The sequence below is a fragment of the Phycodurus eques genome, chromosome 22, assembly GCF_024500275.1.
Source record: "Phycodurus eques isolate BA_2022a chromosome 22, UOR_Pequ_1.1, whole genome shotgun sequence".
Lineage (NCBI taxonomy): Eukaryota > Metazoa > Chordata > Actinopteri > Syngnathiformes > Syngnathidae > Phycodurus > Phycodurus eques.
The window spans coordinates 7,913,234-7,938,736 of NC_084546.1; the positions used below are offsets into that span (position 1 = coordinate 7,913,234).

At 41.7% G+C, this 25,503-nt stretch overlaps 1 protein-coding gene across 5 annotated transcripts in view; it reads left to right on the top strand.

Moving 5' to 3' along the window:
- LOC133396960 (copine-8) overlaps window positions 1-25,254 on the top strand; it is a 41,190-nt gene extending 15,936 nt beyond the window's left edge. For 2 of the 5 annotated variants that reach the window (XM_061667278.1, XM_061667277.1), the window contains exons 5-20: window positions 1,723-1,762; window positions 3,334-3,410; window positions 6,958-7,021; window positions 7,134-7,237; window positions 7,489-7,593; window positions 9,685-9,726; window positions 10,313-10,388; window positions 11,196-11,249; window positions 11,367-11,428; window positions 16,365-16,411; window positions 16,937-17,118; window positions 17,202-17,329; window positions 18,912-19,014; window positions 19,778-19,835; window positions 19,904-19,977; window positions 21,332-25,254. In XM_061667278.1, coding sequence (XP_061523262.1) covers window positions 1,723-1,762; window positions 3,334-3,410; window positions 6,958-7,021; window positions 7,134-7,237; window positions 7,489-7,593; window positions 9,685-9,726; window positions 10,313-10,388; window positions 11,196-11,249; window positions 11,367-11,428; window positions 16,365-16,411; window positions 16,937-17,118; window positions 17,202-17,329; window positions 18,912-19,014; window positions 19,778-19,835; window positions 19,904-19,977; window positions 21,332-21,520 — 1,405 coding nt within the window. In that variant the 3' untranslated portion in view covers window positions 21,521-25,254. Of the gene's footprint in view, window positions 1-1,722; window positions 1,763-3,333; window positions 3,411-6,957; window positions 7,022-7,133; window positions 7,238-7,488; window positions 7,594-9,684; window positions 9,727-10,312; window positions 10,389-11,195; window positions 11,250-11,366; window positions 11,429-12,102; window positions 12,274-13,222; window positions 15,290-16,364; window positions 16,412-16,936; window positions 17,119-17,201; window positions 17,330-18,911; window positions 19,015-19,777; window positions 19,836-19,903; window positions 19,978-21,331 lie in introns of those variants that run through there. The other 3 variants (XM_061667279.1, XM_061667280.1, XM_061667281.1) reach the window with 3 other exon arrangements.
- Window positions 25,255-25,503: the final 249 nt, after the last annotated feature.

A 25,503-nucleotide genomic window follows, 5' to 3' on the forward strand; every position in this document is an offset into this window, starting at 1 on the left:
CAAACTTTTCCCCCAGATGATCCTTCCCCCCCCTCTCCTGTTCGACTCCTCATTGAATTAGGATAGCATTTCGCCAGGTGTATTTTATTAGACAGACTAATTATATTCTAATCTATGAGCCAAGGAGACACGCAGATAAACCCACTGGGATTTGTAAATTATACTTTGCTCAAGAGTTTATTGAAAATCTGCCTCATAGGTATTTGACTGTTCAGTTAGTGTGGAAAGCGTAACCTCACCGGTCGAGATAATGAGTATCTTCTGTGGCAAATGACCCTTCTTTGTCGCTTCCATCGTTTCGATTACGAGGATCGATCCGATAGCTCTCCGATGTGCCTTTGGCCGCCCACTCGCCTGCCCATCATCCACAATTCCGCATTACCTGTGATAATAGTGGAGAGGAGCAGTTTGCATCAAATCTTCTGTTCGGGTACTATTAATAGCAACAATATTTTCTCCCTTCTTTCTTTGATGCGATTCAGGTAGCAACATGGAACCGAATTTAACTAGCGTGGGCATGTGTCCCAGGGGCTCTATTACTCTTTTTGAGTAGGCCCGTGTTTGTATACATAAACTGTACTTACAGTACATCTGCTTATGTCGGCTGTCACACTTGGTTGCTCGTGGCCCCGTGGGAAGACCTTTTTTATGCGTGTAAAGTATTCCCACATACCCATCTGTCATGTTTGTGGCTATATGCACAGTGTAACAAGGGTAACCATAACAACCAGCGTTCTAAGCATGGTGAGCCTGATATAAAAGTAGACGGTGAGAAGCGTGTGAATCATAGCCTTGAACATACGTCTCGTTCACGTTTATGTATTTCACAAGAATTTTTAAAAAGTATGAAAGACGGGTAAATTGTCAGCCCGACAATCGTATGTATGTTGTATTTGTAATTTTAGCGGACATGTTTCATGTAAATGTGCCTTTTACATGATGCACATGATCAAATGTTTGCATATTGGTCTTTTTATTTTACATAACTCTCAATTTAACTCGGTTTGCGACTATAATGATACATTGGTCAAATCCTGCTTAATTATCTTGAGAGCAGTCTGAGGTAGAAACATTGAGCCCTGCTTAGTGTCCCAAAATCCTAACTGCAGTACACATAACAATCACCATCCTGAATGTTCCTGTAAATTGACCCTCATTTTTGCCGTCTCAAAATATGACCCAGTAAATGGCAATCCACTTTTAACGATGGCTGACCCGCAGCTGTGAAATGATCTGCGATTGTCGCGTGAATGGCCCGTTCAATTGTCTCCAGTTTTTTTTTTTTTTTTCGAGTGGCCTCTGCAGTTTTCGCATGGGGGGGCTATTTCCGAGCAAATTTTCTCTTGACGGGTATCGTGCGAGGCAGCGTGCCGGCAGAATTGAGGGGTACGAAGTGTGAAAATTACTCGAATGATCGGCTAGTCAGCCCAACAGACATTCAAGCAGCTGTAAAACTCTTGCACATGCACAGAACATCGATACCCTCACAATCGTAAGTGTGACCTCCAATTAGTCCATTTAGTGTCAGTTTAGCGGGGGTGCGGGGGGTGCCTGTGACGCCGTGAAGTGCATCCCCGCCGCTTCTGGTGCGATTGCTGGTGACAAGCTGCTTGGCCCAGTTATCCGTCCGCAATCCCCTGGTGTGCTCCCAGCTGAGCGCTTGTCACCCCCTCCAGTCACATTCTAATTCACTGAATCACTCGCGCTCTCTCCTCTGCATAGGTACGACGTCGACTCCAAGAGTGCCAACCTGTCAAAACACGTGAGTACCCCAACTTGTCCTGAGTGTGTTTATCATATGCTCTAGCGACACTCTTTGAACAGCTCTTGGTTGTTTTGGACTTAAATAAACAAAAAATACGAGGAAAGAAGATATTATTGGAACAATATGATAAATGTTGAAAATATATAGAAATATCCACATGGGGAAATAGTTGGCCAGTCAACTAGTAACCTTTTTTTTAACCTGCTGATAAGAATGCCAGAGGAGTGTCTGGAGCATTTGACAGTGAACATTTGACTCATTACAAATGCACTGTTTTCTTATACAACAGACCACAAATTCCACCAAAAGTTATCATCGTAATTACAACTTTTCCATCATTTTAAGGTTACATATCTAACATAGTGATCGAATACTCTGTCCTCATTAATGGCATTTTATTGTTATTATTATTTGGCCCGTCTTTTCCCCACTGTCTTTCCTTTTATGAACTGCAACCACATTTGAACCTAATTTGCAGTGATAGATCTTGTAATACTTTCCGCAATACAGGGGTAATGATAGTAAATCAAATTCCAAGCCATCATTTCTTTCCCAGTGCGGCTTTGTGTCACATTTATATCTGTTTTGTCTCTTTCCTCTATTGATGTCTTTATATTTCTCCTTTTCCTATTTCACTCCTTCAATGTGTTTTCCCACCTCTCCCCCACGCCATCACATCATCTCGAAATCAATAATCCCATACAAGAAGAGACAGGCACAATGGCTCAGAGGAGGCGCTGTACTAGCCAAGCAGCCTCCTTAGATGATGTTGGTCTCAAAGAGGGGGGATGGGGGGGGGGGGGGGGGGGGGGCACAGAACCAAAGAGCCAATCCATTAGAGGTGTTTTAACATGAAAGGTGTAGGCAGCAGGCACACCTGGGAGCCGGGTGAGAACGACTGGGAAATATGGAGTGAAACGGAGCGCGTGCAGTCGCATCCAGAGCCCACCAGTTGCGCTCTGTACCGAAAAGGTGACGAGATGCAAATCGATTTGAAAATTAAAAACAACATTTTGTCAGCAAGCCCATGCTTTTTCATCATTCGCATCAGCTTCTGTATACACTGAGTGAAAAACCATGAGTCATTGAAAGTGTTTATAACTGCCTATATTGATAGTGTAAAACTGATAGGGACTGGCAAAAATCTGCTAATAACGGACACCCATTACAGTTGCATTGGAAAATATGAAATGTCGAACGAACATGAAATGTCCTCCTCTCACTGGTTCTAAATTAATTTACGCTGATAACATGTATGGCTTACGTGTATTTCCTGCATTTGGTCTACACGTCGTCCTCCTAAATTTCTGTCTCTTTCAATGCAAAGTCTCATTATGTGCACTGTGAAAATGGAATTTAATTTAGCTGGAAAGTGGCAGGGGAGCCGAGTAGGGCAGCTGACCCAATCTTCCTGCCAATATTATCTCCCGTTGGGGAATGTAAAGGGGTCGTTGAAACGGTTTGGGTCTGTCTGGCTGCAACCTTTTTCATTTCTTTCATGCATTTTAGCTCTGAATACTGAGCAAATTCGTTTTCAAATTGCTTCTCCTCTGTCATTAACTCTACAGGACTTTCTGGGGCAGGCCTACTGTACTCTGGGCGAAGTGGTCGGGTCTTTGGGCAGCCGCTTAGAAAAGCCTCTTGGGTGAGTCGACCTCAGATGTGCGAATGTGCCAATACTTCAATAACAGTCGAACGCATGCTGATTAACGGGGCCCACTGCACAATCCGATGCTCTCAGGCCACACGAGCTTTAGTTGGCTTTTAATCCATGAATTATGTGTTAAGAGCTTCAATATAACAATCAGGGTTCACCTTCCGTCGCCCACACGCCACATTGAAGATGTTTTAATGGCGCGCATCAACTTTTCTATCTTGGAAATAAATCTGTGGTTTATCGCGATCGTTTTTATTTATTCATTTTTTTTACAGTATACTCACTTACTGTAGAACCCACGCGTGAGCTGTGACACATGGTGTGTCGTTAAGTCTTTTTTTAGTGGGCTTGCACACTTATCATCCACGCGTATTCTCACGTCCAGGCTTGTGACGCACCCACCGCGTGGAAGCCGGGAATGAGTGTGCAAAGACCAGAGAGGTGTAATTCATTGACAGCTGCAGCAGCTTGTGATAGAATATCTGATTTTGACCGGCGGGGCCTTTTGATATAAATAAAGAATTAACACTGTGAAGAAGAATAGTTTGTGTGATTATTTAAGTTACTCAAGTGTTTTTTTTTAAGGATGCATCCCTGACTTGTGTGATTGCAAAGAATAAACACCCTTTAGCAGTGGGTGTTTGCTGTTATCTTTCAGCTGCAATGTTTAGTAGTTGTTTTTGTTTTGATTGTTTTTTACATATGCATAGTGCAGACCAGAAGCCAGCCATGTATTTTAATTAACTTTGAAGGAACAAGCAAAATAAATAAGACGCAATGACGCAAGCAAAACGAAACTCCTACGTATTTCTGTTCACGTTTGTGTTGTAAAAGCCATTGCGGTCCCCTAAAACATTTGAACCAATTCCCAGGCAACATTGTCAGCTGTAATGCCGAAATGACATCGTCATTTGCAACCACGAAGACTTTGACTATGCTGCATGATATAAAGGCAAATGTAAATGTCTTATAGACGTGTTACAAAATAATCAAAAATGTGTTTGTTTTGCTGTGGTTTCGCTCACGAGGACATCTTCATGGACTTTTATCAACCATTTTCCTCATCTCTTTTCTATTTAATTCCCACTTGGCTTCCTTGCAGGCTTTTAAATCCAGTTTATTGTTCATTTCCAGCCGTGACGAGCGCTCAGATGTAAAAGGTGTTGGGGCTGGCATCACTTCAGTGAACGTTGTCAAGACCCGGCAACCCATGTTGACGCATGTGTCCTTTTATTCGGCGCGCACGCGATGAATCAAGTCACACAGGTGGCTTGCAGACTCGATACAGTATGCTGTATGTGTTTTTTTTAATGCCTCATTTGATTTGAGGGAAGCATGACAAGCAATGTCAACGTCTCTGAATTATAATTCTGCGTGTTTTTTTCCCGTGTGTGTGTTAGGTCTTATCATGGACACACCTGCTGCACAGTACATCAGCGGCAATTTTAACCATTTTAATGAACGCTAATTACGGCTAATTTAATTGTTCAGTCAATCTCATGTTTAATCCGCTGTGTGTGTGTGTGTGTGTGTGTGTGTGTGTGTGTGTGTGTGTGTGTGTGCGCGCGCATGTGAGGTGACAATTGTAACGTAACCACCAGCAGCATGAAACATTTCTGGCAATTGTCAAGTGTTTCCAATGCGAAATGTCAAAACTTCAAAAAGTTATTTACCGTTCAGTGCTTGAAAATGATGGTTACACGCAGGCATATGCGTCAGTTGAGTGCTCTGAATGTGAAGCTAATAGATATCCCGAAGGCTCCCTTTTGACGCTTCATGTCTGATAAACTCCAATGTGTCACCCTGACTCATTGTTGGGTGAAATTTGAATGGGAGCACTCGTGTTTTTGTGAATGCCTCTTGAGACACTGGCCCGGAAATTGGCATTTTCACCACCAATAACATTTCCACTCGGTATACCGTGCTTATGCTCTTGTCTCTTCATCCTTCAGTGAGGCAGTCGGATTATTTTCCCACCTCTCTTTTTCCTCTTTATTTTCCCCTCACACACTCGCTATTATAAAGCGTTAAGAAGAGTTCTAAGCGGATCAGAACACACAAAAAATGTAATTGTAAGCCTCTGTATGGGAGGACCAAACACTTTAAAGTTTAAAGCAGATTGATACATGTTCCCATTCACTGATTACAAGATAGATGTGCGTGAGTGTACAATATACTGTATAGACATCGGAGTCCCGGTTTGTGCTCGTGCAGCCCAGAACAGACCCAGACTTAATTACCTGTCTCTGGCCAGACCCTGATTGCAAATCCATGTCTCTTGATTAGAGGATTCACAGCTTTTCTCTCCCTCTCGCACGCGCACGCATTCAGAAAGTATTCTTAGGAGAGCTTTTCTGTGTCACGTATAAACTCAAAGAGAGAGGGGAAAAATAAAAAAATAAAATTTTAATAACCAGTATACATCCTTAATGTAATGTCCAATGCAACCTTCTGGGCTTTGTATTCTAGCTTCGCATGTGGTAAATCAGAAGCATTTTCCTTTTGCTGAAATCAAAACACAAAGCAGTGGTCTTTGACCCCAATTCTAGGCTGTCTAAACGACTGCCTGAGTCGATCTTTGTCAGGTGGTTCTTGCAAAGTGGAGCTCATCAGATGCCGGGCCTCTTTTGTCAGATTGCCAGACCTCTTTAAAACGTTATGTTGAGTTGCATTGCCGTGTTTTTTTTTTTGTTCCCTTCCACGGTAGGCGTTCACTAGCCTCTTTCGGCCGAGTTTTCTCACATAGTTTTTAAGAAAAGCTTTTTTTTTTGATTGCGCTTGTGTGTTGGATTTATTAGAATATAACATGATTAAAAAAAAAATACAATAAAAGGCACATTAAAGCTACTGAATGTACTGCATTTGTACTGTTGTGTGCTGTTAATGAAAATTCCCCTTCAAGGCGATGTTTACACGAGGCGTGTGGGCGAGTCCACGCCCGCACGCACGCACGCACGCACGCATCACCTCTTTCCACCTTTGCTGGAGCCGCAGCCAAGTGAAACGCAATCCATCCGCAACATCTGCACTTTTCCACATGGTTATTCTGCCTCTCAACCGCCTCACTCTGCCCTCCCATTTACTGGCCACTGGAACCGCAAACAGCACGCCTCGCAACAGAGCGCCTTTTGTAACTTGTAATGGGACACTGAAATGAAATGTTGACTATGAATACTTCTCTGTTCAGTGTAAAATGGTTTGCTTTCACATTTTTTAAGTGACTCATTTTTGGCCTTCGCTTGTCGAAAATATTTGAATTTAACCTCCATTTGGTTTTCATTATCTTTATTTTTATAACATGGAGTGAATTTGTTCAAAATGAGATCCAGTCTCAGTGGATAATGCCTGAATATGAGGAAGGTGAATGGTAGAGTTTTTATTAAATGTGTTGTTTGGCCTTGGTGAAGATCTGCTCTTTACTGCATGCTTTTGTACTACGCAGGAATGATGAAGGGCAAGCGTTAGAGATGGCAATACGCTCAAGAGCTCCTGTAATCTCGTGGGGTTTTTTTTGAATAAATGTGTTTGTTTACAGGGGCATTTCCGGCAAGAAATGCGGCACTATTATTGTGAAAGCCGAGGAGCTGAACAACTGCAGGGTGAGGGAACTGACTGATGATTGAATATAAAATAAGCTCCTTGGTTAATTTTCTGTAATTGAATTAATTTGCTTGCTGGGAAGTCGTGTCATGTCCGGGTTATGTTCACTAGGAGTCGGTTATGATGCAGTTTTGTGGGAACAAGTTGGACAAGAAGGATTTTTTCGGCAAGTCTGACCCCTTCCTGGTCTTCTACAGGAGCAATGAGGACGGCACGTGAGTTGCTCTTCACTTTGGGCTTTCCTTTAATCCTTCTCCGCATCCAGAGGAAATCGGTTTTATTGATTTTTCTTTCCCTCCAGATCAAAAGAAGGTCTTTTTAAGCGTGTTGGGGGGTGATGTTTGCGCACGACATGGGCAACAATGTGTTTGAGTGTATACGGAAGCAGGGGGCTCGGGGGCGTTTGCGGTTGTGTTAGCAGAACTTAGCACCCCACTAATCTTTTGTTCCCTAACTCTCTCTGCAGGTTCACCATCTGCCACAAAACAGAAGTGGTGAAAAACACGTTGAACCCAGTGTGGCAGGCTTTTAAAATCCCTGTTCGGGCTCTTTGCAATGGGGATTATGACAGGTACGCCCGTATTCTCCTGGCTATAAAATATAATACAAGGCCATGTCAGGAAACATCTTGTCTTTTTCTCATTCCGACAACAAAACAATTGTTCGGCAATGAGGCGTACAATACGCATATCATACACAGAAGCCTCAAGCAGAATATTAACACTAATACATGCATGCTGCGATATTTCAATGCCAGTAGCAACTATTGGAAAAATCCACATTGGTTTATTCGGCAAATGTCAAGTTGTCAAATGGCATTATTTATTCAATTCAAGCTGATAACAGATGATATTTACAACAAGAAAATGCTCATATTTTACTCATGAATTTACCCGCAGTTTTTAACCTCTACTCTTTCTTCTCTGGAGTACGATTCTTTAAAAAATGTCATCCACGTAGGGACCTCTGTAGTGCAAAAGTAGGTAAGTTAGAGAAAGTCCCTTTAGGCAAATAATGATGTAATGGTATTTAAAAGTGGTCAAGCTTTTAGATAATCCACGAGTGTCACTAACAAGAACAGCCACAAATCTCCAATGTCAACTGAAACCGTATGTTTTCTGAGGAATATAAGTAACAGATGATCAATCGGAACGGAGTGGAGAGTTACTGTCCATGGTGCTGATATGGGGAGTGGACTATTTAACATACTTATTAAAAAGATTTAATTATAAGATTCTTTATAAGCGCTGCAAAGGAAATGTTCCTTTGAAAGATACGAAAAATGTGTCTCCCCTTTATTTTTTTTTCTCAACCTGACGGTAGTCAGCACACAACGGTGCTTCAGTTCAGCGCAGTTGTTGGCACAATAGGATTATTTGGGTAGTGGAATCCAGCTAGGTCTTATCAATGGGTTATTCTGTGCACAAATGCACAGTGTGCACTCGCTCCCCACGCATCCGCTCTGTGTTGAGTCTGTGATAGGAGATAAGAGCTAGCCTAAGCTCCGAAACCGCTAAACCTGGGTTCGTGTCAAGCGGATGCTTTTTTTCCCCATTACTACACAGAGTTTACAATAATTCCCTCGAGGCAACCCTCCCAATAATTGTTCCCCAAAAACAACAGTGCCGTATTTCAGGCGTTCTGTAACCAAAATGTAGTATGGTATGTATAGAAATGTTTATATTTAGAGAGCAGCCGTAAAATAGTGTACCTCACTTACTAAAAAGCTATCAAATAATGAGCAAAACCTGGTCCGTTGGTGTGAATTGTGATGCTGGTGTTGCAGCAAGCCACCACTCGCCAATCCCTAGAGGCAAGTCTCATCTGTGTGCCGGCTTATGAGGAGCTTGCTCCTTAACTTTATTACCTCCTTCCCCGTAATGATGCGCATCCGGCCGCCTACGCCGAGCTCCGAGGGCCATTAAGCGCTGCTTTGGGTTTCGACTCCTTGCCTTTATTGAAAGACGGGCAGGATGGAAAAGTACACTTCGGCTTTGGGTGTTTTTAAAGGAGATGCAATTTGTTCCGAGAAAGCCGCGTTGTAGTGTGGTTACAGTAAAAACAAAGTCATGCCTCATTAGAAATGCCCCCGTTTTCCCTTAATAAAGATCCTCGTGCCCTCTTAGTCTTTCTTTCCCCCTTGTTTGTTTCTATTACTCGCCGGCAAGAGATGACACTTTAATTTGAAATATTGGGAGATAACCAGGATAATGCAGGATATCTGCCTCAGGCAGGCTATTCTTCCGATGTACAGTATATCTTCGTAAGCCACGGCGGCACACAGAAACAGATGAATTTCGATATGAGGCGAGAGTATGACGGGAGGCATATGCAGCTGTTTCGGGATGGAGATAAGCTGCAGAATGGATCCGCGGCAACACGAACAAAAGAAATTAGCATTTTTCCTATCAAATTGAGTCACATGAGACATGATGATACATCTTTCTCATTTTAATGAGGGTTACAACACAGACAAATAGACAGCTTTGTCTTTTGGCAGGGTTTAATGATGTTGCCTTTTGCAACAAAGCACTGGCAGCGCCTCCAGCACTGCGGAAAACGAATTTCATCAGGATGAACATAAAAGTGTCTTTCTAGAATAGGAAAAAAAAAACCTCATTTAGTTTTGAACCAAACCCTCATTATCTTCTTCTTTTAACAGAACTATCAAGGTCGAGGTGTACGACTGGGACAGAGATGGCAGGTAAATCTTGCGCCGCACTGGTAATACGCGTGTTTGCCTGTTAGAAGGATTGCTTAGAAAGTACACCGTGAAGTTGCATGAATATTTAATTGCAGATAAGGTTCGGGTGTCGGGACAGGTGATTACAATTTGGGGAGGTGTCTGGATTCAAGAATTATTGGAGAATTGTAAGCTGTATTTGCCCAACAACATATCAACAATTCCAGTTGAATACAATTTGCAGCTTCGATTTAACCCACTGTATAGTAACATTTACTTATACTTAACCAAAGGCTGTGTTTCAAAAACCTCTTGATTCTGGCTGACGGACATTGCTGCAGCTTAACAAGGAGTTGTTCCTTTTATTATTTAAACGCCTCTATTCAGCACCACCATTTTTATCTTTTTAGAGGGAGCACAGTGAAGTTTCAATAGAACTGTTTCTGCTTAACAAATTGTGTTTTTAGTCCTTTTGAGCTTTATAAAAACTTTCTTTGTCTACTTCCATTTAAAAAGTAGTCGTCTGACAGTGTCCGTTGTAAATGTGTTTTGTTCGAGTGAGTGGCCAGACACTGTATCTGCACATTATTCTCGTTGTACCCTGCAGTCATGACTTTATTGGAGAGTTCAGCACCAGCTACAGAGAATTATCCAGAGGGCAGAGTCAATTCAATGTCTATGAGGTGAGTGCGTAGCCATTCTAATGTTGCTGCTTTTGCTAATGAAGCAAGCCCTTTCTCCAGCTGGAATACAAAATGAAAAGTGAGACCAATGAAACGAGAGAGAGCACTAACTAAAGCCAACGGCTCGTTAAGATTGGGTGTGAAATCTGGGAAACTATATGAAGGAACGTGGACTCTCCCGCTCGGGATTCAAACATATGCACATGTGGCGCATGCTGACAGTTGTGACGCACCACTGGCTGGTCTTCTCCAAGGAAGAAGCCGCCTTTTTGTGATTTGCTGAGGAGGACACACGGAGACTGACATTCTTTTAGCAGATGTTTGACTTTCAGATAGGCACAGGCACTAAGGCGTGCATGAATCTCTCACTTTCAAAGTTATTTTTGAGCTTTTTTTTCCCCTCTTGAAATGTGCAGTTTGAGACTCACTGCCTCCGTGTCTCTTGTGTTGAAGCCACACTTTTCTCATTGCCCCTCACCTCCAGTTGTTCCTGTGCGTGAGACTCAATGTGAAGCAAGGAGAAAGGCATAAATCATCACCTTTCCACGTTCTTTCCCCGAGGCCCTCTCTCCTCCCTTGAACCTTGCCATCATATTTATCAGACCGTAAAACTCAGGTTGTTGGAATCAAAGTTGGTTGTTTCTGGTTGACGCTCAGGTTTTAAGGAGGTCAGTTGTGCAGGTGTACCTGCATGGATGTTAGAGGTTTTGAATATGTATTGCAAATGTAGACAGATGTTGCAGTTAGTATTAAATAAGTGGGGGAATAATGATGCTAAAACTACAATGCATGATTTTTCTTTTACAGGTGATAAATCCAAAGAAGAAAGGGACAAAGAAAAAATATCTAAACTCTGGAACGGTAAGCTGCAACACCCTCCCAAGTTGGATACATATTTTTCATATACTGTAGTGTGTCGTGTGTATTTTCCATCAGTTTAGCACTGACACGACGACCCTTTCCTTTTTTCTCTCAAAGGTAACATTGCTGTCATTCCTCGTGGACATTGAAGTCACCTTCCTGGACTACATTAAGGGAGGGTAGGTCAAAGACCACACGTTTATTTGAGACACGCTGTGATCTGGTTGGGGTTGTATCGCTTGATTCAGCGGTGACACGTTGGTTGTCCCTATCCCTGTCTTACGGTGGCCGACAGAGCTCGACCAAATGCACGAGTGAGAGCGCCATCGCAAAAAGCGGAAGCGCGTTTGCAAATAGCCTGAAAGACAAATACAAATAGTCACATAGAAGTCACTGGCAGCGGTGCGACTATATTAATGACATGGATGCATTGACAACGGACCGCCTGAAAGGTTGAAGATGGCCGAGTATTGACCAGGTGGGTGATATTTACATATATCTGCATGCAACTGCAGGGTAATGTCGGGTTCAAGCTCGTGTAACAGCATGATTTCACATTCACTTGTAAAGTTACATACAGTACACACTGCTGCTCTGCTCTTTTCAAACATTTATTTCGGTACACTTCTTATTTAACGTTTATGTGCGGTATATTTGAGATAAATCAGCGCAGTGTCAATTCACACTTGGGCCTCCTATTTTACTGTATGTTAATGTTGGTCATGATGGTGGTACTCGGACTGTTTGTCTTTTCTCTTGGTTTCTTTTAATCCTTCCCCGTGATGGTTGTAAATGACAACGAACGTACAATGTGCATGAAAGATAAGTCATTGTGGATGCTTTTGTGTAACAGGAGCAATTCCCAGGATTTCCAAGCTCCAGCAAGACCTGATCCACTTTGACATTCTCATGGCAATAGTGGAAGTGCTTCAGCATTAAAATGCCTTTGAAGAATTGCACATACAATGTGGTCGAAGGTGGACGTCCGTCCTTAAAGCTGAATTATGGCAGAATGCATTCATTGGTAAATGTCTGTAATGTCGTAGCTACCAAGCACAGAAAGGAGACCGTGACACCACGGGTTTTATTTGTATATTTTTTTAATTTGATTGTTTGTTTGTTTGTTTTTTGGAAATGACAATGAGCTTTGTAGCTGCAATGTGGTCCTCATCAGTCTTCAATATGCTGTACGTAGTGATATTCTGTACATTTGACATTTACATTTAACTCTCAGGACACTGCTTCAATCTTTTTGGACTCCTACTGACTGTTTGACCAACTTCTGTTCTATTATTTTTCAAATATATCACAGCTATTTAATATGAAATTGGTCTTCCGTGATGCGTATGACCGATGAACTGATGTTTATTCACACATTTTGATTGCTTGAATGTTTGGGGTTGAACACAGATGAAATAATAAATAACACATATGATATATATATATATATATATATATATTTTATTTTTTATTTTATTTTTTTATTTTTTTTGAGTGTCTTCAAGTGTTGTTTGTCAACCTTTTCCACAAATGCTAATGCATTGAGCTCTGTCTTCCACCGTCCTGTCTGGTCAATAACCACGTCATGACTCGCCATCTGCAGTATGCCAAATATAATTATCCCTCAGATGAAGTGTATATTTATTATTTTTGCGAGAGACAGACAGAATGACCCAGCCAAAGTCAAGCGCACAGAACGCAGACTCTGCTGAAGTGTTTGCGGTTCCCTCGTGTGCACTCTTGCATTGTGTTTGGACATTCGCTCACGTGACCTTGTGCACATGTTCCTGTTGTACACACGGGCGTGACCATGCGCAACTGGGCGTTGTGGGGACTGCTCTCTTTCTGTGGCCTTCCTTCATGAGGGGCGAGGAGAATGTCAAGGGCGAAGAGGCGCAATTTTAGTGTGTGATATATATATATATATATATATATATATATGTATATATATATATATATATATACAATTTTTTTTTAAAGTTTAGTTACCACAAATAATGTCTCCTTGAGCTATGTATTCCAGTGACATACGTTTAGTTAGAGGCGGAACTGTTAAATGGTCTTCCACGAGATGCCAGAAGGTTCATATATTAATGAGTATCCACCTATTGCCATTTATTCAACAGCGAAAGTAAATTGAGATGCGATCATTTTCAGTTCAGTATGGAGGGTGTCCCAAAAGTCACTATACACTTCCTTTTTCCGTTTAAGGTATCAGCTTAGGTTTTGCCGTTTTTGTAATAATCTGGCTCACCGAACTTCTAGAGCAGGCGTTTGAGTTCCAGTGCAGCCCTCCACATAGACTTTCCCTGGCTTTGCACAAAAGCCTGCTGTCGAAGTTTGAAACTTCTTGCCAGGCGGCAGTTTTTCCCCAATGTCAATTGGTGAGCCTTGGACAAGGGAATGATAGACTGACTGTCAAATGCTGATGGCCTCGTGTCTGTCCAAATGAAAACAATATATTTTTTTTAAAAGTAACTTTTGGGACACCATGTACTGTATACATTTCTTGTGACAGTTTTGTCTAGTGGTGTGCTGTGAGATTTTTTTATTAATTTATTTTTTAAAATTTTTTTATTTGTATTTTTTTTACACGTAAAATATGTGCCTGGGCTCAAGAAAGGTTGGGAAACACTGCAGTGTAGGAAATATACCGTAACTAAGAGTTCTATCACTTTGGTCTACATACTGTACCATCAAATCTTGACTTGTCTTATCCCCGAGTTGACTGTTGCTTTCCTTCTATTGAGGTTCGCAAAAGAGATCAATATGGTATTGAATCCCGTGGCAGGGACGGACTGAGTGAATGTCACCGAGCAAGTCGCTGTTCATGTATTGTTCTTGCACCACGCGTGCGCCCCTTCGCCGTGTGTCCTCTTAACTCCGAATGGCGAAATGTGGTCCGCTCACGTCGGCACAAACGAGATTGCATTTATCCCAGTCCGTCTTCGCGAGTATCTCCCCAATAAAGTGCCAAGTGGTGTATCGCTGTTTTGAGACCTAAATGGACCGTAATGGTCCAGTTGCACTCGCGGGCACATAATGGGCAGACTTGTTCACACAAACATGCCCACGCTTGCATACACAAATACTGTGAAATCACTCAAGCCATGCCCTGAAATCCCCAGTGTGAGTCTATTTTAACATTCCCTTCTGTCTCCTCATCGTGGTGCCTTCTCTCATCTTTCTTCCCCACTGCTCTCTTCTCCTCTGATTGGCAGCTCTTTGCAGTGCTTCAACCCAATCAGCTAATTGCTCATTTGGACCTAATTAGGAGCATGATCGGCTGACTGCATTAGCATAAATGACTGATTTGGGAAGGCTCCATCTCAATCCGGAGCTCATTCTTTTCATGGCGCTCGATAAAGCGTGAGAACCACCCATGATTTTCCAACAAAGAAGCCTCTATTCACAAGGTCTTGGATAAAAATGAACAGTTGTTGGCCATATCTTTCATTTGGAGTTGTGCCTTTGATGGCTGCTCTGTCACTCATAGTGGCAGATATTGTCTCGCCTTATTTTGCCTGCTGAATTGAGTATTGAAACCAGAATAGAAGCAGGAGGAAACCGTGCCTGTATTGAACTCATTGTGAGGAGATGTCATTTGTACGAGGAGCAGACATCCAGAGGCAGAACAAAGATTTCTGTGTGTGTGTGGGGGGGGGGGGTATATTACAATTTGAAAAGCCACTCAGATGCAAGCTGTCAAGTGAAATTAAATTTTTCCTGCTGCTGCTGTCAAACTTCTCAATGTATACACGACATCTTCATCCTCCTTTGGCTGCTTGGCCACTTTCCAAGCAGCAACATCTGTTTGCATATTACCAGGACGCAACCTGTGCTGGCTGTTTTTAGGCCACTCTGTGCACTCATGCTGACACGGGCACTCCAATATAAGAGCAAAAGTGGACTCCCTCTGAACTTTTGAAAAGCCTTTCTCCTTTAGGTTATTAAGGTAAACACTGGAGGACCGCCTATTGTGACGAACCAAGACTCGACTTGTGAGCCGTAATTAAAGACAACATCGCTTCGCAGGCAAGGTAAATGCTCCTTATTAGAAGTGAGGTTAGACGGATGAAACCGGGCACTTTTGCTGACTGCTGTTGCTGAGCAACCGCAATCAGGCCTGCCCTTACAGGAGCACCGCAGGTGTTCTGAGCATGCGAAACCCTGCATTCTTTCCTTGAGTGAAATGTTGCCTATTTATGAAAGAAAGCCAGAAATCTTGAATCTTACCTCCCAGATCTTTTTCTCCCCTTTTGGTCTGAACGTGTGCCTTTGCTCTGATCCCCTCTGCAGATTTTGGGTTGTCTGTCTCTTACAAGTTCTGTACATGTAATAACAGGCAGTATTTATTTATTCCATGCCAGTGGGCAACATTGATCCACTTGTTGTCTTCTCAGTAAGCATATGACATCAGCTTGTTTTGTCCAAAGTGTCACACTAAGACGTCAAACAAAATTCCCATATATAAGCATCTCTGGGTCATGTGGTGTGTACAGTATTTCATTTGATTTATTCCCCCCCACCGCCCCCTTGATTCTGAACTGCTCCAGATGATAAATACAAATGCACAATATTACGTCTTTGTAAGGTAGTGATAAGGCCCAGGTACCAAATGCAATGCCTGCTACTGAAGTGGTAACATAAGAGAACAGCCCAGTTTTCTCCCTGTTGCTGTCCGTCTCTCCTTCCCCCTCCAGACCGATAAGTGTCCAGTCACAACGACTGATGGCTTGTAGAGCTTCCACCTCTTATGGCCCGCTGAAGGTGACAAATGGGATGAAGCTGCCGGCTATTGCCAACCCCGGGATGACACGAGCAGTGTGTTTGAGTGGGCTGGGGGTTGGCGTCGAGGCTCGCTGTGAAAGAAGCGGTGACAGGCCGACCACATCATGTCCTTGCAGGTTTACGGGTTGAAACAATGCGCGCACGTATTTATGAGCCATCAATCCCAGTCTTCTTATTAACGGCTAAAGCTGCAGGAGGGACCTCTGTTCGTGCTCTCGGTCTAATTGTACCAGCAGTTTGAGCCATTTGTTCGCGTGGTGAATGAAAAGTGGGATGGCGACTATTGTTAATTAATGAACCCTATCCCTTCTCTTCTCTTCCAAGGACGCAGATTAACTTCACAGTGGCCATTGACTTCACTGCTTCCAATGGTGAGTCTTTTGGTAAACCCGCATTTGGAGGACCTGCATGAGGAGTGATTTGTTCAAATATATGCTGTAAGGTTTTTTTTGTTTTTGTTTTTTTCTCCTTTTGGACTCCTCTCGTTTGTTCAAGACATTTCAGCGGTGTTTAAGAGTCCGTCAATGTCAAACTAGAAAGGCCCGCTCTCGAAAGAGGAGGCGGGATGCACACAGCAGTGACATAAATAGGGAGGCTCCACACTGAAAAATGTAGAACTGAAAAGGAGTCTTTTGAATAAAAGGCGAAACCAACAAACCAGAAGAGTAGAGTTGCTTGACAAAATGAAAGTGTTCAGAAATTTGATGTTGTATATTATAAAATTTAGATCTCATTCCCAATTAGGGTAGATTTATTAAATTGTTAAAATGATAAATCACAGATTTCACAACCATTAACTTTACATTCCCCTTGTTTTTTTTTTTTAGTACCAAATAACCAGTAGCTACTGTATGTGCAAATACTTTGATTGTGTGTTCTCTCTCTCTCATCAACAGGTAACCCAGCCCAGCCCACCTCCCTCCACTACATGAGCCCCTACCAGCTGAACGCCTACGCCATGGCCCTGAAGGCGGTCGGGGAGATCATTCAGGACTACGACAGCGACAAGATGTTCCCCGCGCTCGGCTTCGGAGCCAAGCTGCCGCCTGATGGGCGGATCTCCCACGAGTTTGCTTTGGTGAGAACAAATTTAGTCCTGGGTCATGGAAAAAAGAAAACCACCTCAATACATTTTTTCCTCTCCACTCTTCACTAATATAGAACGGGAACCCTCAGAACCCTTACTGTGCAGGAATAGATGGGGTGATGGAAGCCTACTACCAGAGCCTGAAGTCAGTCCAACTATACGGACCCACCAACTTCTCCCCTGTGGTTAACCATGTTGCCAGGTACTGCTCACAGGTTCCCCCATCGACTTTTAAAATCATCTGTAAATTCAAATTATATCGCGTGCAAGGTAAAAGGAACATCAGTACATTTCCACCTTAATGTGTCGTCGGGTTTTCTGGAACAAGCTCTTTGCGGGAAGTGTTGCCAGGTAGCAAAGGTGAGTGAGATTTAGAAAGGGGGGGAAAAACACATACACACACACACACAGAGGGAACTTTTGATTGCATGTTTGTTTGTGTGTGAGAGCATCATTTTTGCTACAGGGGAGACGGGCAATCAACTAAATGAGAAAAGCGAATAATTAGTGTTCCGTTTACTCTGCATTTTGAAGTTATGAAAATGTAATGTACTTGCGCGGCAAAAGGCAAAACCTGCAGGGAGATGATGACACTGGCAGTAATTCAGCAGAACCTCCACTGGTTCAATTTGAAGTTCTGGACAAATATGCTATAGAAAGCTCAACTCCACAAGTGTGTTTTTGCGTTTGACTGTACAACAAAATAAATTTTACCCGATACATGCTAACCTAATACAAATCAGTAATTCTCAACCACCACAAATTATCCAATTTTACTTAATTGGTGCCAAAATGATTATTTATTGACTACAAATGTATCTTTGTTCATCTATTTATGCCAGCGACATACAGAGATCAGCTAGTTGAAGAAATGCTCTTCAACTTGCTGAAAGACGGTACAATTACAGTAACTTGGGTATCAACCTGTTGCTATTCATACAATATATTAATAACTTTTCTACTGGACATCACCTAATATACACCACTAGTTGACCATTTCACTTTACAAACACGTTCCTGTCAGACATTGCGTCAGTAATTTAACTTTAATTTTACTTTCGGTACCCTGACTTGACGTTAATTCATTCCGTGACCAAGCTCGTAAGTGAATTGAAATGCCATTTATACATTCCACCCCCCTAAAAAATGTCCACTTTTGATGTTTTAATTTAAAAAAAAAAATAGCACTGTATTTTGTAAGAACACAAGGTGCCGTAAGGTGAAGTGCCGCAGAGGTGACTTAAATCATCTCCGCGTGTGTAAACAGCCGCCATAAGTCGAAAGGCCATATTAACACGGAAGAAAGCGAAAAGCCGACACAAAGGTAGTTGCACTTGACAGAGTGGAGAGGTGGGGAATCGCTTACTAATTTACTCAAAAGGAAGGTAAAAAAAAAAAAAAAAACCTGTTTGTCTCGGAACATGTAAATGTCTCATTCCTGTTCTCATGAAGTATATAATAGGAAATTAAAAATGAAGTTGCACAAGACTTCGGTGCGGGGGGTGAGATAACTTGATTTTCGTAATGAATCAATGGGTTAATATTTTAATGATGAAAAAAAAATGATTCATTTACATGAAGTTAATGAAGCAATTATTGAACAAAAATTATTTAACATTATTTAACATGATTTCCATCACCCCTGCTTGCGAGTAAGAGTAATGCTATTTTTAAAAGTTCCTAATAACATTATGTAGTACACCATGTGTTGTGCATTCGCTGTGCTGTAATGGGAAAAGATGCAAATCTTTTGTTTTTGTCTGTGTATTTTACTTTTGCCACAGATATGCGGCATCAGTGAAAGATGGCTCGCAGTATTTTGTTCTCCTCATCATCACGGACGGTGTAATCTCCGACATGGCCCAGACCAAGGAGTCGATTGTCAACGTAAGGACCTATCGATGGGATAATCGATCAAAATATTCACACTCGGGTTGTTGCAATTTCAGCAGTAAAAGTTTGCCTGTAGTACCTCACATCGTGTATACGCAGTACAGTACGCTACACACAGTCAACTCACATTTCCTAAAGATAATGTCAAACTAGAAAAGAGGCATTCATCGAACCGTGAACGACATTTGCATCACTTAAACTCGCGTGGAGATTGCTCAAGTATAACGAATTGTGCGTCAATGTAAATGAGCGCAATTCACACGCCATCGTCTCATTGCCATGCGCATACAGAAATGATGCAATAACGTTTAGTGACGTTTGCAGCCCCTTGCTCCTGCCTTTTGACACAGTATGTTCTTCGCCCTCCGTCCATGCCTTCCATCACTCAAAGTGTATTCCTGAGGAAAGCAAGCGCGTGTGTGGAATTTAAGGGGTACAAAAAAAAAAAAAAAAACTCCTCGAAAAAGGTCTTCTCAACGGCGTGAGGAGAAAGCATGGTCGAGTGCAGAGGATGGTAGAGCCTGATAGGTGACCTTTATGGAGGAGCGAAAAAAAATAAATAGATCATCTACTGCACCATATAGCCTGAGGTCAACACATTGCTCCACACACGGTTCCAAAATTGTTGACAAAGATGTCTCAACATGCACTCTGAGGTCCACACCCATACGTCCACTTGTCGGCAGGTTCACTTCAAGTAGCCTACGTTCTTGTTTTTGCATTTATGGATGTTTCCGCTCTAAATGCCCCCCCGCAGGCTTCCTGTCTGCCCATGTCGATCATCATCGTGGGGGTTGGACCTGCCGAATTTGACGGTAAGGAAGGCATTCGAAACGGTTGCTTGACCAGGCCCTGAATTGTTTTTTGTTTCCTTTGTCATCAGCCATGATTGAATTAGACGGCGATGAGGTCCGAATTTCATCCAGAGGAAGATATGCGGAGAGAGATATTGTTCAGGTACGTTGTCTTCAAGAATGACAAGAACCCTGCAAAACATATGTTACATATGCCAAGAACATCAACTTAAAATGAACAAATGTAAAAAGTGGTACAGTTGTATTGGTAGAAAATCAGACTTGTTCCTTTTATGTCCTTACCAACAAATAATGCTTTTCTATGGCAAAAAAACCCCACAAAATAATGAATTGCTTTCACTTTTCCGCTTTCCACTTTCGTGCAAGTCTGTGCTTTACTCGGCAGGATCCTGGTTATCTTCTATGTGGTCATTATGGCTATTGCTAAAACAGCAAATCAGAGAGTGGCCCAACACTTTTGCACAGTACTGTATGTCGGCCATATTTGTGGATTTTAAGAGTTGACTCGTGTCCCGCGGCAAAAATATTTGTGACATTTTTGTGAGCAAGTCCAAATGCTTTTAATCCCCAGGAAATGGAGGCACTCCATTTTGTTGTGAAAACAAAACTAGCCTATGGCTATAATCTATCATATTTACATACAAATGATCATTGATATGCACTGTTCCCCTGAAATGAATCTTAAAATAAAATGCAAAGAAATGGGTGCACCTGACTGAAATTAGCCTATTTTGAGGGGCCGGTCTTGTCTCATGCAAATCGAGCCACTGCTCACCCCACCCCCGTCTACTGCGGGGTGTGCCAACGTCAAGTACCAGGGGCGTAGAGTTAAAAAAAAGAGAAAAAAGCGAGTGTCCATAAAACCAAGTCGAAATGTAATTTCACCTGTAGCTGCAGCACCTCATCACCAATACGCATAATTCCACTTTCACTTAGTGTTGGGTGTTGCGGATCCGTGCATATATATGATAGAGAGCGCATTTGTTTTCCCCCGCAGCGACCTTTACGCAGCCACTATCACATGTTGCTCCCTGCTGCGGCACCGTGGCCCAGGTGGGCGAGGGAGGGACGCTTGTTAGTTGTCTTCCTAACGAGCTTAAATCCACACACACACACACACACACACGCATGTAGAGAGACTTTCGATGCAGAGCAAATAAAGTTTCAGCTCCTCGGAACAACATTACACCAGTTCTCCCTACCGCTTCTCATGATCGGCAAACTAATAAGGACCGGTGACACGGTGAGGTTTGCATCTGGCGGCGAAGCGGTCCCAGCACAAATTGGTCCGGATCTTTCTGGTCCGAGGTGACAGCAAGTCATTAAGTGTCTGTCTGCATGTAACACAGCCAGAAACATCAACATAGAGGGATGTTACGCTCATGAGTGATTTACTGCGCAAGCCAACTGCTTTTATTTAGTTTTTCTCCTATTTTTCTGTTCCTTTTTATTATTTTTTTTTCAATACATTTACCCATGTTTCTTCTCCTTGGCAGTTCGTCCCGTTCAGAGACTACATTGACCGGACGGGGAATCACATCCTGAGCATGGCCCGTCTCGCCAAGGACGTCTTGGCCGAGATTCCGGACCAGTTCCTCTCCTACATGAGGACCCGTGGGATCAAGCCAGCACCCGCGCCGCCTCCCTACACGCCTCTGGGACAGCCCCTCCAAACGCAGATATGAAGAAAAGCAAAGGTTTTCAATTTTTCGGAGTCTTTTAAGTCTCGCTCTCCATGCCTGTGTGTCGTGGATCTCGGTGGTCGTTCTCGTTTTCTGGAGCAGCTGCATGCCAGGCCGGGGAGTGTGGACTGGAGTCGGGTGTTTACTTCGGCTGTCGCGCATTCCTGTCACTGTCTGGAATCTTTTCTTTGTATTTTTTTAGCCTGGAAAAAAAAACTCGCATTGAGATGTTGAAGAGAAAAGAAGCAGAAGAAGCAACAGCAGGTTTCTTTTGAATTAAAAAAAAAAAAGAAAAGAAAAGAATGTCCCCACACAACACAAAGGAATCATAACTGAACAATAATTTCTGCTGTAAATAACTCACCTCTTTCTGTCTCTCTTGGCTCTCAAAATAACTCACTGTTTACAGTAAGGATTTTTACTGTTCATACTTTTATACTTTCACTATCAAGCTTGTGATATTCTCACCTTTCTCTCTCTTTCCTGACACGTGCGTCAGGTAGCAGCAGTGCAGGTCCTGGTAGCCCTTCTGTACCGTACCGTGCCGTACCGTACTCTACTGTACCCCTGGTGTTTCCGAACATTTTTGCATGTGTAGCCTGGACCACGTGCATGCATCTAGCCGCCCCGCACTACCTCTTCCAACCATGCGTCTGTATTGAGGTGGGTTGTGTGTGTGATAGAGAGTTCGTCTCTCTGTCTGTCAGTCTTCCTTCTAACAATGTCCCCTTTCTCTGCTGTGTTTCCATCCATTCAAACTCATGCTCCAATGTGCTGTTGCCCATATATATTGCACGTATCGTAATGTTGTTTATTTTGCCTTTTGAACGCTATTATAGCTCTTTAGTTAATGCCACAGTGGACTTATTGGATTTATTATTCGCTCATTCACTGCCACTGACGGCTGTTGAATTCAAATATCCACGTTAACATGGAGGACTGGCAGTGAATGAGGCATACTAATAATCTCATAAAATGTACTACAGAATCCATCATTAATCTCCATGAAAACGTATGATGCATGGTTTTGTTTTCCCCAAACCTTTTGGGACGCCCTCTTAATCTTAGCACCAATTAAACCTAATTACCATGTGTACACGAATTAAAGTGTCCTTTTATCGAGAAAATCATATTTATGCGGTATCATATTTATGAGGGGAAAAAAAGGTTACAAATTTAAAGAGTATTGATAAAGTTGTTTCCCCCCCCCCCAAGAAAAATATTGTAATCTTTATTTTGCCTTCCAAAAGCCACTATGTGCATGCTTACCAATGGGAATATAATAGCAATACTCAAGGACCATTTTTAATCAATTCAATTTAATTCAATTTTTGCTTTATTTTTAGACTTTATTATCCTTATGAATGGAAACACAGTTGCTCTCTGTCTCTTCTCGGCCTTGGCAGTGATGCCCACATGCTCGGGGGTTTGTATATATGTATGTGTGTTTCTGTGTGCGTGTGGTCGGAGCATCACTTCTTATGTTAAAAAAAAAAAGACAACAGCTGCTCTCAAACATTGTTTGAGCATAAAGAGCCCAGTGGTCAAAAATGCAAAGAAAATACACATTTTGTCAACTATCCCAAAACAAAAAGTGTAATTGATTTGATTTTGTTTGATTTTGTATTTTATTTTTTTATTTTTCCCTTGAATGTCAAGCGATTGAGCAGTGAGTGGACGATGAGAAACGTTGATTATCAGACTGTGATCAAAAGTATTTAAACTGACTTAAGAATGCAACATGTCGAGCTTGTATTCTTCATATATGTGAAGGAATCATTCATTGTACTAAGTTTATTTTGTCCCATCAGCATTCTAAATTACCCATGTATTTTCCTTGGCAAAAAAAAAAAAAAATGTTGCCATATCAATGTCATTTTCCTTATTACAAGCCAGTGTACCAAACAACTGATTTTAAAATATTGAAGGACTGAAGGCACCATGTGGTTGGACGTATCACACAGTGGGACCAATACAACGTGTCTAGCGAAAGGTCACACATTGCCCGTTATTGTTTTATATTGATCATGAAATGGTAGCAACATAATGTGGACTTCTGCCAAATTGTGACCTGCTTTTCTATTGTAGCAGTGCCAACAAGGCTGACAAATTGAGGTGTGTGTGGATTTTGTGTGTGTGTGCGCGCGTGTGTGCGGATACGGTCACCCACTGCCTTCAAGGCATAGCTGGACACATCATTAAGACTGCAGGTCAGAATAAGGGAGCTCATTACAGCGCTGGGTAAAACCTCGAGAAACCGATTATTTTTTTTTTTTTTTTTGATCTACCGCCACAGGGTGGGATCAGAGTGGACTTTATTTTTACTGTCACGGGTGGGAAGGCCACAGAGGGTTTTCGCTTGCCCAGCTGCATCTTGACACTTTGCTCAGCCAGCACAAGAAAACTGCGGTCAGAGGAGGACACTTGTTATTCGTACTTTTATTTTTGTAACATATTGTTTAGAACAGCACTCGCTAAAGCCATTAGAATCAGGAAACCACATAAAAAGATAATTCCGTGTCAAAACTCAAAATTCAATCAAATGGTCTTTCTGTTGAAAAGGAATTTTCTATACAAACATGTTCATTCTATCCTGACTTTCTAAATGTTCACATTTAGTGTTATTTCACAAGAGTGGGATATCATGGAAAAGGATTCCCCCCCCCCACCCAAAATATAAAATAAAAAATGGGAGCCCATCTTCAAGCATGGTGGAGACACTGAAAACACAATTTTTGTTCATAGAAAAAAAAAAAAGAAATATTAGATTTTTTTTAATTAGAATGTTTAAGACAAATATAATAGTCATCTTCATTCAATTTGAAAGTGTTGTTTTCAAAACAAAATGTTCATCCTTTCCAAATATCTACAACTTCCACATTCATTCTACTTTCACGAGAATTTTGTAGGATATCATACATACAAAAAGGGGCCCCATAAAAAAATGAGTCCATCCACACACACACAAAAACAACGCAATTATAATATATTCCAAATCATTTGATATGAAACAGTGAGGCTAAGCAGTATAGAAAATGGATGGATCTAATTTGACACAACTATATTGTTTCATTTTTGGACATAATGCTACTTAAGCTCATAATCTTCATTATTCAAATCACATCTTCATTAACATACATCAAAAATGTCCACTTCTAATTTATTTGATTAATTCATATCGATCTACTACGGAGTGTGTGCATGCATGTGTGCGCGCGCGCGTGTGTGTTGCCTTTCTACAAGTGTTTTAAAAGACAACGTGAAGTGTTAACCCACAAAGATCTTTGTTTACTGAAAAGCTATCCAAATACTGTATTGTATGCTCGTCTTCTTAACAATGTGCACTATGTTTGCATGTACAGTTTTACAAAGGATGCGCCAGTTCCTTTTTGTTAAATACAACTGTGTTTTGAAGTATATATGATATGAAAATAATTGTACAAAAAAATGGCCTTAACTGATTTTTCTGAAAATTGTGCGATGCCTTCACTTGAGAAATTATTTTGTGGTAGTGTTTATATTGCATTCTGGTGAGATTTCTTTGCACTTTTTTTTTTTGTTTTTTTTTGGGAGAGGTGGAGGTTTTTTTTTGTTGATTTATTATTTTATTTTTTTACATAGTGATTAATAATCAGAGAAAGCATGGCTGAATACTGATTGTCTTATTACATATGATAGATGACTATTTCTGTATTGAACTATGGATTTTTAAATAAATATTCGTATGAAACACTGTATTTATCTGTGAACTGCGTCGGCGCCTTTTCCAAGTGTCAATTAGAGTGAACGCTTATGCTCCCGTGCGACAAAAAGTACCAAAATACTCTGCGTTTATCTGCCGGAGGGTAATTGGGCGCACAATAACTCAGCGTGCACTTTTGAAATGAGTGAGATGCTGATCATGAAAAAATGACAAACATAAATAGTTGATCTCAGCAGTCCTATTCCTGTTAAATCTTTGCTTTCTCTGCATTAACATGTTTTTT